Source organism: Zingiber officinale, chromosome 7B (assembly GCF_018446385.1).
Source record: "Zingiber officinale cultivar Zhangliang chromosome 7B, Zo_v1.1, whole genome shotgun sequence".
NCBI lineage: Eukaryota > Viridiplantae > Streptophyta > Magnoliopsida > Zingiberales > Zingiberaceae > Zingiber > Zingiber officinale.
The window spans coordinates 84436670-84452871 of record NC_055999.1 but is presented as its reverse complement, the minus strand read 5'-3'; the positions used below and the strand labels follow the sequence as shown (position 1 = coordinate 84452871).

At 36.2% G+C, this 16202-nt stretch overlaps 1 protein-coding gene and 1 pseudogene across 1 annotated transcript; both read right to left on the bottom strand.

Moving 5' to 3' along the window:
• LOC122004496 overlaps positions 1-12473 on the bottom strand; it is a 32458-nt pseudogene extending 19985 nt beyond the window's left edge.
• An 876-nt stretch (positions 12474-13349) lies between these two features.
• LOC122003888 (uncharacterized protein At5g01610-like) lies at positions 13350-15858 on the bottom strand. The gene is made up of 3 exons (XM_042558869.1): positions 15641-15858; positions 15000-15054; positions 13350-13928 (listed from the first exon to the last, which is right to left on the bottom strand). Exons 1-3 carry the CDS (start codon positions 15725-15727, stop codon positions 13555-13557), a joined length of 516 nt encoding a protein of 171 aa, XP_042414803.1. The 5' UTR covers positions 15728-15858; the 3' UTR covers positions 13350-13554.
• Positions 15859-16202: the final 344 nt, after the last annotated feature.

Here is a 16202-nt window from a genome sequence, read left to right as displayed (position 1 = left end):
AAGCGCCCAGTGAACCAGATGTCATGGGCTGACTTCGAGAAGGAGTTCTTCGAGGAGTTCTTTCACATACGGGTTACAAACCGCCACTACGACGAGTTCACTGAGTTTCGTCAGGGCAACCTTTCAGTTGAGGAAGCCGTGAAGAAATTCAACAGGTTGGCTCGTCTATGCCCAGAGCTAGTCAGCACAGAGAAGGAACGAATCCGGTTGATGCTCAAGATGCTGAGGCCAGAGATAGCAGTGAACGTGGCTGGTGGCATACATAGGCCACAAACCACAGAGGAGTTAGTGAGCAGTGCCTTGACCACAGAGCATTACCAGAACAACATAAAGCAGCAGAAGCAAGTCTCCTCAGAGTCCAAAGGCCAAGGAAACTCTCACACTCAAAAACAGCAAGGCCACAGCTCTAACTGGAAAGAGAACTCCAACAGCAAGCGCAAATCAGGGAGTGATCCAAAAGGAGGACCATCTAGCAAGCGACCTAGTTATCCAAAGTGTGCTACTTGTGGGAAATTCCACCCAGGGGTTTGTCGCAAGGGCACACGAGGATGCTTTGAATGTGGACAAGAAGGGCACATGGCCAAGCAGTGCCAGAACAAGACCGGTCTCCCTCAGCCACAGCAGATTCAGTATGCAGGCCAGCCAACTCAGTTATATCAGATGCAGGCCGCTCTAGAAGGTCCACCTATCAGCCAGGGCAGATTAGAAGCCCCTCCAGCGATGGCGAATGCGAGGATCTACTCACTCACCAGAGATGACGTAGCCAATGCCTCGACAGTTGTCACAGGTCAAATTAGCATTTTACAGTATAGTGCTACTGTTCTATTTGATACTGGGGCAACCCATTCATATATAGCCAGGATGTTCTCCGAAAAATTAGACATATCCTCAGAGGTACTCAGTGGTCAATTTTTGACGGCATTACCTTCGGGAGAAGTTATGGCATCCACGCACTGGTTCAGAACAGTGCTAGTCATGATAGCAGACAGAGAACTCTTTTGTGATCTGATAGTGCTAGACATGACTGACTACGATGTCATATTTGGAATGAACTTCCTGATCAGATACGGTGCCTCCATAGAGTGCCGTAAACAGAAAGTCGTATTCCAACCTGAAGCAGAAGCACAGTTTGAGTACATCGGAGAACCCAAGAGAAAAAGAGCAAGTTAAGTCCTCGATACGTAGGACCCTACCCCGATCACAGAGAGAATTGGGAAGGTAGCTTACAAGCTAGACTTACCTCAAGATATGTCAGCAATACACAATGTATTTCATGTCTCCATGCTAAAGAAGTGTATTCACGACCTTAGCCAAGTGATTCAGCCTCAGACAGTATATATCCAAGAGGATCTTAGCTATGAGAGCAGACACAGATAGTGGACAGAGCAGACAAGAGACTAGGAAACAGAGAAGTGTCATTAGTAAAAGTCATCTGGTAGAACCAGAAGCACGAGGAAGTTACTAGGGGAGCGTGGAGACAACATGAGACAGAAATATATCCTGAATTATTCTAAGTTCGAGGACGAACTTTTTATAAGGGAGAGAGAATTGTAACGACCCAATTTTCCCTATTTCGAGTTCTAAAAGTGCTTATAAAAATCTAGAAATGCTTTAGAAAAAATCTAGAGATTTTTTAGAAATTTTTAGAGTATTTTTACGTAATTTTTGGAGTTCGTTTGGTATTTTTACTGAACGAAAGAAGTTTCGACAAAAAATGTCCAAGCCGAGATTTGAACCGTGAACCTCGGGTGAAGCAGAGGTTCGCTTAACCAACAGACCAGCCGCGGGTTTGTTAATAAAACTCGAATCAAGTTATATTTAAGCAAGAGTAGTTAATATAAATATTGGGGTTATAAAGGGAGAACTTAGGGCTTGATTAGCCGTGACCTAATCTCACGATTTCTCCTCCCTTTCTCTCCCGACGCGGGCGGCGCTGTTCTCCTCTCGGGCGGAAACGAAGCCAACCTAGGGCACGTCTCCGACGGCCGACCAAGGCTCGATTCCAAGAGATTTCTTCGTCCTCTCGATCCTCTCGACAAGGAGAACTCGAAGACGCGAGGAAGAGGCCGAGATCGTGAGTTTCTCCGAAGCCCTAGAAGCTGTCTTGCTCGGTTGTAAGTCCAAGAACCGAAGGTGAGTCGCTACTCACCTGCAGTAGGATAGTTTCGGATTTCTATTTCGTTTGTTTCCGAATTTTTTTGTGATATTGGTTTAGGGTTTGCCGCTGTGACCTTCAAAGAAAGAATAGGATGGGTAAAATTCAAGCATGTGGGTTTAATATTTCAAGTTTTATAGTTTGAATTCGGATTTTTGTTATACTAGGCAATGAGAAATCTTTTGTTTTGGTTCTTTGCCGTGGACTGAGCAGTAGCAACCTTCAATTCTTTTTGTTGCCGTGGCACATAGGATAGAGAACAATTGATGTCTTAGTTTTCAGTAGTTGAAAGCATTGTGGCATGTTTTAAAGGTTTCCTTTGCTCTACATAAACATAAGCTGGGAATAAGTTTTCATAGGTTGTTTCATTTTCTTGAAACATTTCAGATCCTTGTTCTTTTCACCATACTTCCTACGAAGGAATACCCTGCTCTGTTCGTGGGGAATTTTACAGTTTAAAGATCTGTTGCTCGATGAGGAATTTTGAGTTTTGGGTTTCTTTTGTTTAATTCTGCTGTAATTAGTTTAAAGGGTTATGTTGCTTGATAAAAGTATAGTTATGAACAAGTTATAGGAATCTTTAGTTTTGGCAGATTTCTAGTTTCTTTATGTTATTAGATGTACATGAGTAGCCTTCCTTTTAAAACAATCAGTTTCTAGTTTCTTTAGAGTTTAATATGCAGAATTGTGTTAGCTTAATATGCAGCATTTTAGTGTGCAGATTTTATTAAGTATTAGTGTGCAGAATGCATTTACCCTTAGCTGAACATGTGCAGATTTTTTATAAGTAAAGTATGTAGATTTTGATAGGCTTAATATGCAGATTTATGTTAAGCTTTGTATACAGATTTTCAGTACGTAGGGTGTGTTCTAGTGCACACCAAGTGTTTGATAAAATGCTTAGCTCAATATAATGCTACAGTAGGCATTTTAATAGCTTAGTTAATGCAGTAGAAGCATTTAAAATAACTTATTTAGTCTTGCTTCAGCTTATATGGGACTACGGTCCAATGGGTGGGCTCCCACAGTCGCCTCTAGGTTCAGATAACCTAGTTCTAGGTTCAGATAACCTAGTTAAAGCAAGGTAAGAAAATTAGCTATGAAATCAGTATTTTATTTTCAGCAGTGGCACTGTACTGGATTAGATATCCATTGGGTTGAGCTCCCACAATCGTCCCTAGGTTTAGATAACCTAGTAAACCCTACTAGACTCAGAACTTGCAATCCCGGGTTTAGTTAGGGATGCGCGCACAGCAAGTACAGTTGCCGGGCCCATCAGCAGCATGATTATTATTTTAATCTATTATGTAAATAGTTTTTCAAAACTTCACAAATTAGTTATGTGAATACAAGTTAGACTCAGTTTAGCATTAATTAGTTTAGCTTAGGTAGCAATTCAGTTTCTTATTGATACACATGATAGTTCTATGATTAGCTTTACATGTTAGCTTTTCAGTTAGTTCCTTCGCTATTTTTGAGCATGATTAGCTATACATGTTTAGTATTTCAGTTAGTATGATTCCTTTATTGGTTTATGAGCATGATTAGCTATACATGTTTAGTATTTCAGTTAGTATGATTCCTTTATTGGTTTATGAGCATGATTAGCTATACATGTTTAGTATTTCAGTTAGTATGATTCCTTTATTGCTATTTATGAGCATGATTAGCTATACATGTTTAGTATTTCAGTTAGTATGATTCCTTTGTTAGTTTATGAGCATGATTAGCTATACATGTTTAGTATTTCAGTTAGTATGATTCCTTTGCTATTTATGAGCATGAGTAGCTATACATGTTAGCTTTTCAGTTAGTTGATTTCTTTGCTATTTATGAGCATGAGTAGCTTTACATGTTAGCATTCAGTTTTAGCATGTTTTATTTATATACATGCATATCGAGTTTTTGTGAGTAGGATAGCGCTCACTAAGCTTTTAGCTTATAGATACTATTTTCCTCCTACTGCAGATAAAGGAAAAGCTAAAATATAAGGAAGAAGGCAACAAGGAGATGCTGTGACGGTGTGTGATGTGTGGACTATGGAGATCCTTGAGACTTAGCTATAGAACTCACTTAGTTTAAGAATTTGTTTAGCTTAATTTCTTATTAAGTTGATAAGAAAATTTTGTAGTAGGAAGTTATGTTTCCGCTTTTCATTACTTGCATGATTTGATTTATTAAACTGCGTGGTTGTGAAAATATATGTCCCAGCCGCCTGTGGCTGAGTATACTCTGTATGTATTTACGGATATGGTCACCGGTACAGGGGAGACTCTGCCGAAATTTTTCGGTAGGGTTTCCATGTGATTTTTTTTTATCATACCGGTTAAGTAGAGTTAGTAGTCAAGTAACGGTCATCCTTAGAGTGTAGTAGTAGTAAGAAGGGTGGTCGTTACAAATGGAGGGGAGCATCGAGTATTTTATGTGATCGTAAAATACCTCTTAAACTTAAAGGTAAGTTCTATAAAATCACAGTTAGACTTGCTATGTTATATGGAGCTGAATGTTGGGCTATGACTTGAGCACATGAGCAGAAGATGAGAGTTGCAGAGATGAGGATGTTAAGGTAGATGTGTGGGCATACGAGGATGGACAAAATAAGAAATGAGAGCATTAGAGAGAAAGTTGGAGTTGCATCTATTGATGAAAAACTCCGAGAGACATGTTTAAGATGGTACGAACATGTACTTAGATGACCAATAAATGATCCAGTTAGGCGATGTGAAACTATGATAAACATATATATCAAACAGGGAAGAGGAAGACCAAAAAAGACTTGGTTAGCAACAATAAAATAAGATAAAATTTATTTAAATATAGATGATATATAATAGGAGATAGAGCTCAATGGCGTAAAAGGATTCATACAGCCGACCCCACCTAGTGGGAAAAGGCTTGGTTATTGTTGTTGTTGTTGTTGTTGTTGAATTTTATGTAAATTTAATTTAGGTTTAATTTGAATCTTAATTTAAGTTTGAATTTACTTTAAATTTGAATTTGAATTTGAATTTTAAATTTAATTTAAGTTTAATTTGAATTGAAATTAAATTGAATTTAAATTTTAAATTTTATTCATCTCAGCGGATCTATATTTTCAATCAAGGAATCCTATAATTTTGTGAGATGAGTTAGGTTGAATTTCAAGGTTTGGTTTAACTTGTGTTAGATTCAAGTTTAACTTTGGGTTCAATAAAAAGGTATTCTTTAGATAAACTTCTAAGTTGTGGTGAGTCACCTAGACATCATTAGAATAATCATGTCTTCGAAATTTTTTAAATAGTCCTATCCACTGAACTTAATACAAAACTTTGGTTTAGCCTGTTAGGATTAGTAAGGGGTAACTGCAGTTAGTTCCATTAAGCTAAATGCATCATGTCGAAGCCATATCTTCCTAGACATGCATAAGTAGAGCTTCTCTAACATACTATCATCCGAAACTTTTCCAGTACTATTTATCAAGTTAAACTTTTGTCTCTATTTATGCTAGTCCTAATTACCCAGCCGGGTAAGTTATTGTTTTGGAAGTGTCAACTAGTTTAGAGCCTCACCCTGAATTATTGGACTATGGGTTTAGATTTTAGTCTTGTGTCGATTTGTTTTATAGTTGTAATAGACTTGGTTATAGTTTGAGCTTAGATTGATTTTGTTTGTGTTTATTTTAGGTTTATTTTTTGATTTATTTGATTTGATTTTATTCTTTAGATTTAAGTTTATTTTTGAAGATTTGGGTTTTGATATTAATAGTGAGTTATTTGGTTTATTTTGTTTTATGCAGTGAACTTTATTTTTCGGTACATAGTATTGATTGAGTCCTACTTACGTGGTTAGGCACGCTTTCGGAACATAAGTTTTAGTTAATTTTGAGTTTTAAGTTATTATTAAAAATGATTTAAATGTATAATTAGATTTATATCTAAGTTCAGATTTATTATACATAGCTCTTTGGGATCCAAGTATCATATTCAGATACTTGGATCCTAAAGTAAACTTTTCCAGTTGTTCTTTTAACTCTTCAACTTGACTTTTTAAGATAGAATTTTCTTCCTCAATATTTATAACTTGAGTGGATTTTCTATTTTGAACTTGGTCAGTTGATGAGATCAAGTTTAGTTGTTCCTTAAGGATGTTATTTTCCTTAAGGAGGAGTTTAGTGAGTTCTTTAGTTTTAGTTAATTTCTTATTTAAGCATGAAATAATTTTTAAAAAAAATCATTTTAATTAAATTTTACCGCAGTTGGTTCATCTCAACCAAATCTAGATCTGTTGCTTGACTCATATTCTGACTAGTCTTCTTGATCTGTTTCACCTCCGATTGCCATCAATGCAAGGTAACTTGCTTGCTTTGGTTCATTTGTTCCCAATCCGTCCGAGGAAGACTCATCCTAAGTCACTTTTAGTGCCTTCTTTTGCTTTTTGATCTTGTCTTCATTCAGGCATTCGTGTTTGAAGTGTCCCTTCTTGTTGCAGCCGTAGCACTAGACCCGACCCCGGGCCGGGTCTAGCCTGAACCCAGCCCAGGCCCGTAACCGGGTTTGGCCCGGACTTGGCCCGGTCCCGTAACCGAGTCAACGGGCCGGTTACCCGTTGACCCGGTTCGCCAGGTCGAACCAGAACCAGCCCGGCAAGTTGCCGAGCCGGTTCCGGTTCCGGTTCCATTGGTGCAAAACCGACGGACCGTCGGTTAACCACCGATTCAACATTTGTTTTTTTTTACCGGCTAAGCCGTTGGAACCGCCGGTTAACCGACGGTTCATAGCCGTTGGGAGAGGGTGGGAGTTTTTTGAGTATTTTTTTCAACGGTTAGGATCATTTGACCATTTTTTGATCAATGACTATAATTTAGTGTTTGTTACTATCAAAACTCTATAAATAGAGAGTTTATTTTATCATTTTCACACACATCTTCTCTATTCTTAATCTCAATTTCGTATTCTCTACACGCTTTCGTTTCCAATTTTTAATTACAATGGAAGGAGGTCGCGGAGTGCGTCATCTCGAGCTCGGAAGGGAAAGGAAATAATGAATCCGCGGGAGGAGGACCCTAACATTCAATCCACTGATGATGAGATTGAGCATCTTCTGAATCCAACACCTGAAACACAAGGAAGTGTACCGATGCAATTACTTCTAAGGTTCGGGAACTTCCTCCTCTAAAGTCTTCTATTTTCACTAAACATTTTGAGAATGTCACTCTTCTATCGGGAGAAATGCGTGCAAAATGTAAGCACTGCAATGCTTCCTACAAATTCCAAGCCGGCGACAGCTATGGGTCGTTGAAACGACATATAGAAATTAAGCACCCGACGGAATTTGGACTCGACCGTTGTCAAACACAATTATCAAGATTTTCTTCAACTAGCGGTAGTACCGATTTCGGTTTATTTTTATATTCGGATAATAAATTAAGAGAATCGTTAGCTAAATTTGTTTTCGTAGAATAAGTTTCTTTTAGTTTTGGATCTAAATGCACATTTTAAGATTTTTATAAAGAATCTCTTAATCCATGTACTAAACGTGTTCCTAGAATTACACTTACTCGTACAATTAAAAAATTAGTAAAACAAGAAAAAAAAAGAATTTAATTGATGAATTTAGTAAATTAGATAATAAAGTTTCTTTATGTTCCGATATTTGGAGTGATCATTGGCAAACACATTCGTATATGGGTGTGACTTGCCATTGGATCGATAACTCTTGGAACCTCCAAAAATGATTGTTAGCTTATAGAGTTTTTGATGAATCACATAATGCTCATAACATCGCACAATTATTATGTTTAAGTTTAGAAGAATACGACTCAACTCATATAATATTTTCAATATCATTAGATAATGCTAGTTCCAATACCGCTTGTATAGATGATCTAAAATTTGTTTGTCAACCTATTATTGGTGGTTTATTTTTTTCATATTCGTTGTGTATGCCATGTTTTAAATTTATGTGTTCAAGATGGTTTAAAAATTTTAGAAAGTTATATTAAACCAATTAAAATTATAATTTCTTATTTATGGTCATCCATCTATAATGAAACAATGGGGTAGGTTTTGTAAAACTAATGGAATGAGACCTAAAAAATTTCCACGTGATGTACCAACACGTTAGAATTCAACATACCAATTATTACAAGATTCATTTGAATATAAAGAATTATTATGTTCATTTTTTGCACAAAATAATAATACTAATATATATTTATTTTCACAATAATGGAATATTTGTAGTAGTATTTATGAAAATTTAAAAGTATTTAACGATGCAATCGAACAACTTTTCGGTGTTTATTATCCCACAGCTCAATTAGTTTTAGAAAATTTTTCTAATATAGTATTAGTTTTAAATGAGCATATTAATAATGAATTTTTATCTCCTTGCATCTTAACTATGAAAACTAAATGGGAAAAATATTTTTATTTTATTCCTGAAATTTATTTAATTGCATTTGCTTTAGATCTTAGATTTAAATTAAAAGTTTTACAAGAAATGTTAACTTTATATTACGACGCTTTAATTCCAATTAAAGATTCTTCTTCTCCTGATTCAGTTAATATTATATATAATGTTAGAATTTATTTATATGATATCTATAATCAATATTATGCAAAATATAGAACACAAATTAATATTTCTGAAATACAACAAACTATCAGTAGTAATTTAAAACTTACAAAAGTACAACTTTTATTAAAAGAACGGACAAAACGTCCACGAGGATCCACAGGAACTTGAGAATTATTTTATGACTTCTTTTGATTTTAATGAAGCAGATAGCGAAAATTTCGATATCTTAAAATGGTGGTCACAGAAGGCTCAAAGCTCTCCCGTCCTCTCCGTAATCGTCAAAGAAATTTTAGCTTGTCCAGTGTCAACTGTTACTATGGAGCAGACGTTCAGTGCCGGCGGCAACATAATAGATGAACGACGATCAACTTTATCTCCCGACTCATTGGAAGCTCAAGCATTACTGGACGATTGGACTAGAGCGGAGAAAATAATCCAAGGAATGCAACTTTAAAATGATAAAGTTGAAGATTTTGATACTTAAGGAACGAATATGACAGGAACGGGAAATGAAAGTGAGTGAAAATGTAAAAGAATAAAAATGTAAAAGAATTACGTGTGCTTTGATTCCCCTAAGGGGATACGTAGGCAACTTAAATAAGTGCAAACCCTTTTTTCCAATAAATTTTAATTTGTAATTTGTAATGTTTAATTTTTAATTTATAATTTATAATTTTTTTAACATAATAATCTTGAACCACGGCGAACTATGACGAATCGTGAACCGAACCGTGAACCGACGGTTCTGAACCGTGAACCGTAACCGTCTTGGATAGTTAAGATTAAGGGTCGACCTGCCTGGAACCGTCGAATCGGCCGTTCTGAACTGTCGAACCGTCGGTTCCGAACCATGTTCAGGTCTACGTAGCACGTGATGTTCACTTTTGGATTGTTGGATGTCGACTTGGACATCTTCTTCATATCACAGTTAGTGAAGTTTTTTTTTTGTGTCTAATGAACATCTTCCTTATCATGTTCACTAGTTGCTCTTCTTCGTCTAATTCTGACTCGAGTTCAGTTTCTGTTTCGGGTTTGGCTCCCTTCGAAGTCTCTGCAAGAAATACAATTCCTTTCTCAATCTTTGAGGCATTAGTTTGTTCGTACAGTTTAAGTTCGCAAAACAGTTCATCTAATTTTAACTTGGAGAAGTTCCTCGAAACTTTATAGGCATCTTTGATTGATGCCCACAATGCGTTTTGAGGGAACGAGTTAAGAGCGTACCTTATTACGTCACGATTTTTGAGCTGGTGTCCAATTAGGTAAAGGTAATTGAGGATGTCCTTGATTCGAGCATGGAATTGATTCGTTGTATCATCGTCATTCATTTTAATGTTGAATAATGAATTAAGAAGTAGGTAGAATTTCGTTACCTTTGAATCGGGAGTTCCTTCGTGTAGCTCGACTAGTTTGTCCCATAACTCCTTTACATTCTCGTGCGGGCTGACTCGATTGAATTCTTCTTCTATGAGTCTGCACTGGATTGTGTTCAACGCTTTGGAGTCGATTTAGGCTTTCTTTTTATCTTCTAGACTCCATCTTTTTGGATCGAGTGGTACTTTTGTTGCTTCATCTACAGGTGCCCGGTACCCTTATATGGTGAACCATAGATCGATGTTCATCTTCAAGTAAATTTTCATCCTTTTCTTTCAGTACAAAAAGTCATTTCTATTGAAGAGAGGAGGACGAGCAGTGCTAAATCCCTCAAGTTAGGCCATTTGATTACTGAAAAGAAAACTAGAAGGAGGTACCAAGACTTGGTTTTGGATAGTAGTATTTGAGAAAAATAAATATGTCGATGACTCGAGTGTTACTGCACCAATTTTGAGTAAAAATCGAACAAGAAAGAATTATTTGAAGAGATAAATTTTATCAATTCAAATAAGCTATGAAAAATAGAAATCCGAAAAAACAACGGTTCCCCCGACTTGATTGGTGGTTGTACCAATTCAGAGCAGAACCTACTTTGATACCGCTTGTTGGATCGAGACGCACGTGAGGGGGGGGGGTGTGAATCACGTGATTTTCAAAAACTTGTTCTTTTGGAATTTATAAAATTAAGTGTGCGGTGGAAAATTAAGTACTAAAGCGAAATAGAAAAAAAGTAAGCAAAAAAAAACACGCAATCAGTTTTACTTTGTTTGGAGTCTTCGGTGACTCCTACTCCAAGACTCATGTCCCGCAGACCTATCGATGGATAATCCATTAAAAACCTCTTCTGGAACTACCAGAAGAGCGAATCGAGTACAAAAAGAGTCAAAAAAGTGTAACACGCTACACTTCTCATTTGTAGAAATTAAATACAGTAATTAATTTTGTTAAACACTGTTTGTAGTTGATCGACTCTAGCTCGGTGTTTAGAAGGCTTCTCGGTGGCAGTTGGGCGTAGTAGAGTCATAGCAGGACAGCAACAACAAGCCGGAGTAGTTAGAAATCCTATCGGACGTGTAGAAGCTCGTATGGAAGTTGTGTACAAAGCCTTGGGCGAGACACCCTTATAAAGAGTGTGGGAGACACCTTCCATAGCTTTGAAGACGTCTCCAATGTGAGAAATCTGATCCTGAATAGCTCGCTCCTTATCTGCGATGAAGTTTAAAATTTATCCATCGGAAGGCGCCTTCTATAGCATCGAAGGTGCCTTCCGTGAACAATATGAAGGTACCTTCCAATGCTTGAAGGCACCTCGAATACTGTTCACCCGAGGCATTTTTGCTCCTTTTGCCCTGCAAGTTAGATTAGTTCAACATAACAATAATCTAACTTGCAAGACAAGATTAGCATAACAATAATATGATTAATTTATAACTTAGACCCTGTCTTCTAGACCAGGATCCAGTTAGGGTCTCAATTTAGGTTTCTAAAATGGATCTAAATTAAATCGACGCCTGCTACCCCTCAATCAGGGCGCGCCCTCAATTAGTCACTCTCCTCTAGTAACTTACCTTCACTTACCCAATGTCGAGTGAACCCATCGGAAATCAAACATCCCGATCTTCCTTCTGAAATCGCACATCTGGACTTCAAGAATCAAACATCCTGATCTTCCTTCCGAAATCACACATCCGGACTTCAGCCAATTGGGAATCAAACATCCCGACTGGACTTTCTTCTAATCGGGAATCAAACATCTTGACTACCAATCGGAAATCGAACATCCTGATTGGACTTCCTTCTAATCGGGAATCAAACATCTCGATTATCAATCGGAAATCAAACATCCCAACTGGACTTCCTTCTAATCGGGAATCAAACATCCTAAATACCAATCGGGAATCGAAGATCCTGACTGGACTTCCTTCTAATCGAGAATCGAATATCTCGATTATCAATCGGAAATCAAACATCCCGACCGAACTACCTGTCAAGTTAGTCAATCCTGCACACTCAGCACATATATTAGATCATAATAACACCTAACTTAATTCACTTATTATTTATCAAAATTTGAATTACACCATTTGTACAAATTACACTAACACCCGTTCAATTCAAGCTAACCAGAAAAAACATATAGACTATTTATTTTGATTTACTTGCCTTTAATAATACATTCAGCAGCTGAAGAGATGGGACCCATGATACCAAATGCCTTTGCAGAACTAATACTTCACCGACCCATTTGTTTTGCTTGGAATTTGGTAGTCATTTCCTCTTGCATTATAGGGTTACCCAGAGCCCCAAGAAACATGCCCATGAAGCACACTGGTCCACCACCTGAAAGGCCAACGTAGAGTACTTGTCTCTTAGAGTACCTGTCTCTCATCAGGAAAAAAAAATCCAAATAATAATATTCATATAATCATAGAAATGGTGGCATTACGTTCGCCCAGCATCTCCGTCAACCTGTCCCAAGATTAACACGGAGAAGGTAAATCACAGACGGCTACTAGTCTTTGGAACAGTGACTAGCACATAAGGAAGATATTTACCTCGATTTTACTGAGATTCGAACCCCGGATCTCATGATGACAATACCTCATGCGCTAGTCACTAGACCCATCCGAGGGGACCATATAATAACAGAAATGTTCCATAAGAAGATGGTTTTAAATTTAGTCAACAATGCTTAAAATGGAACTCTACCATAACACCAAGTTTTAAATCAGTTCAAATTCACAGACAGAAAAATCTCCTTATTTAATTCTAGGATTGTCTTTCACTAATTGTTCTAGTATTTACTAAATTAGTTTTTGAGTCCTTAATAAGATTAATTCATCTAATTATGCTTCAAGTAGGTTAATCTAGTTACTATAACTTGCTGCAATACCAATAGAAATGCAAAATGAACATCCTTGAGTAATTGTGGTTTTTTAAGCTCATGGTATGTAAGACTTTTCTGTGTGAATCACATCCCGTAGTTGAGGTGAGTATGAATCAGCAAAGAAAACCTGTAAGAATTAATGTATAAAAGGGAAAAATTCTCAAAGTCTTAATCTTGTAACGGTTAATGATGCAATGATTTTACGAGTAAAAAATATTGCAAAGCTTTAAGATACTGTCCATATGATGAAAAATAGTCATCCAATGACAAACTTGAATATAGATTCACCAGGTTCACACAAACCATCACTCATAAAATCATAGACTTATCTGCGCCTATAATTTTTCTCGATCACCATTGACAAAAAAAAAATGCAAATAATTTAAAACAGAAACTAATAATGAAGATAAAACAATGATGTTTAAAAAAATAAAAAAATGTTTTGGTGCTCAGCAACACCCTTATAGTGTAGAATAAAGAGTTGTTATATGACTCATCAACACATTTAGTTTGTTACACTTGATTAACTTTGTGGTTTTGCAGCCCACAATCCATCCAAATGAGAACACGTTCCCGACATTGCTTAAAATTTGTCAACGAGAATCCCACGTCTGACTACTTCATACACATCTCGGCTCCTGGATTTGTTCAACCCAACAGTGAAATTGAGCTTGGGTCCTTCAGTGGAGATGCAAGATACTTTTACCCAAAGCAGCAAGACCTTGGTTTTTATTCCCTCGATTTCTATCAGCTTTCCCTTCTCCAAGTATCCGTTCACTTCTGTGAAAAACCGCACAACTGATGAATCCTTGTACTCTACTTCACATACAGAAGGTATGAATACTGTCAGCTTCTTAGTCTGGTCATTGAACTCGTAGTTAGTGGCATCCTCTGGGAATAGGCCGATCGGCATATCATATTCTTTTAACAGTTCAGGCAGCGGTTTCTGCATCTTTCCTGGAGCAAGCATTAAAAATTATGACTAAAACTCAATTTCTATTAGCCAAGATACAATCATTCAATAAAATCTCATATCTAAAGCACTGGTTATTGGTTATATGTTAGTTTTTTCAATAGAATGATCAGAGTGAATGGAAAAAAAAAACAGATTAAGTTTCGTATTTTACCAGAGAAGTATTTTCATGGACTATAAAGTATCATGAGCCATTGAGAACTTGTCGATCCTCAAATAGAAAGTATTGGGGAATCATGAATTAACTGAATAACTCAAGGAAGATTTTGACAATAACAAGTCCACATCTGAGTAAAATCATATACATAAAAAATAGGAGAGAAGAAACCAGGAAGTACTAGAAAAAGGATGTGTTTCTTTTTCGATGTAGTGTAGTTTGTGTAAGTAATCCACAAAGCTCACCAAATCCCAACAGTGAAATATTAAGAAATCTTGTGCATGAAAATTCAGAAGTTTAGATCATTCAACACTTCCAAAATGTTATCCACATGTACATGTATATTTAAAGAAATTATATTTTGATCCAATATTAATTATACTATAGTTTTTTTCAGACACAAATACATACTTTTAAACATATTATTTAATCATATTATATAAAAAAGGATTTGCTAAATATGAATAAAAAGCTCTTCCATAAATTTATATTTATTATAGAAAATTTATTCAGGTTTAAATTAATTCAAAGAACTAATCTTTAGATTATCATATTTATATATTTTTAAAACAAATATTGAAGGCTCATCATAAACCTCAACATTTTTCTTTCAAATATATTATTATTTTTTTAATAAACTCAAAATTTATTCTTTGAAGGGTGATATTTTGATGATAAATAAATATTTTTGAAAATATGACTACTGTTTTTGGTAACTATATAAACAACTAGTAGTCAATAGGATTTACCCTACATCCCGGTGCGCCATAGTGGCTCGAAGTAATGTATGAGATTTATCTACCATACCTAAGAGACTGTAAATACCATAGCAAAGATAAACACCCATGAATGATTAATGACAAAGAATTGCAATGGTAACTTGAAGATCAGATGATACCTTTGATTTTGTTCACCAGCCATTTTGCACCTCCTTCAACACTGTTGGAAAGTGACTGATCACAAAAAGAAGAAAAAAGATGTCATGAGTGATTAAAAAATGGCTTTCAAAGTTTGCATCACATTAACAACTCAATTATGTCAAAATAAAACAATATAAGCTCTTTCTAAGAACAGAGATTAGCAAATTGCAAACTACAAAAGCAGCATATCGACTGCTCTTTTGCTCAAAATTAAAGAAAAATATAAAAAAAACTTCTACTTTAGAGATCAATAAATAAGAAGCGGTGAGGCTGCTCACAATATTTGATGATAATTTGGATTCCATAATAGATTAACGATGATATGCCCATTCGCGGGCAAATATGATATGCCCATTGCTCGTGTAGCACAAACACAATGCACATTTTTTCTTCAAATATTTTATTGGAGAAAACTCCATCCCGTTTCATAATAATCCAGGTAACATAAGATCGGTTCTGAATAAACAACTTTATAAATTTATTGAACAAGATCAACGATGTTTCAATTCAACATCAACTTTCCGAATAGGAAACGATCTGAATAAATCGAAATAAAGCAATGCAGATCTGAAGGTAACGCAGAATTCATCCGAAAGCACATCTGATTGCGAAAACTTACATTGATGTCGCCACCGACGGAGGAAAACTCTTTGCCGGCTTGCTTGCTGAACCAGTAGGTTCCAACCGAGCCCATCATCTGATCCATCTCCTCCTTCCTATCCCTTGAAATGGAAACCCTATTTCTTCCTCGCTTTGGGAAGAAATCGACGAGGAAGAAAAAGAAGAGAGAAAGGGCGACGAATATCCTGTGTTTGTTTTTATTTTTCCAATTGGGGCGTGATTAAATTACCTACAAAAGCTCCTCCCTATTTATAGATGAGTAAATAGACCGCCGAGTGTACCGATAGACCGGGCCGGACTATTTTAAGTCGCTTCCAAAACCGTGTTCGAAATTAACTTTCCTAACGGATAAATCGTCATTTGATAAAATCATTATAAAATTATTTTTTTTCAGTTAAATGAAAAAATAATGTGCGAGAATAAATTATCAGTTTATTTATTTTCAAATTCTTAATTGATAAACACTCATAGTGCTAGATTATTTTATGTGGTGTGCTTTTTCGAATTTATCCGATGATCAAAAACTTTTATGGACCGAACCGCCGGTGATGAATGGAAGA

Excerpts from the sequence above, each read along its gene's own strand:
- LOC122003888 (XM_042558869.1), bottom strand. The coding sequence starts at position 15,727 with ATGGATCAGATGATGGGCTCGGTTGGAACCTACTGGTTCAGCAAGCAA. Across the intron at positions 15,055-15,640 it reads CCGTCGGTGGCGACATCAAT|TCACTTTCCAACAGTGTTGA; the intron begins GTAAGTTTTCGC and ends TTTTGTGATCAG. Across the intron at positions 13,929-14,999 it reads GCTGGTGAACAAAATCAAAG|GAAAGATGCAGAAACCGCTG; the intron begins GTATCATCTGAT and ends TGCTTGCTCCAG.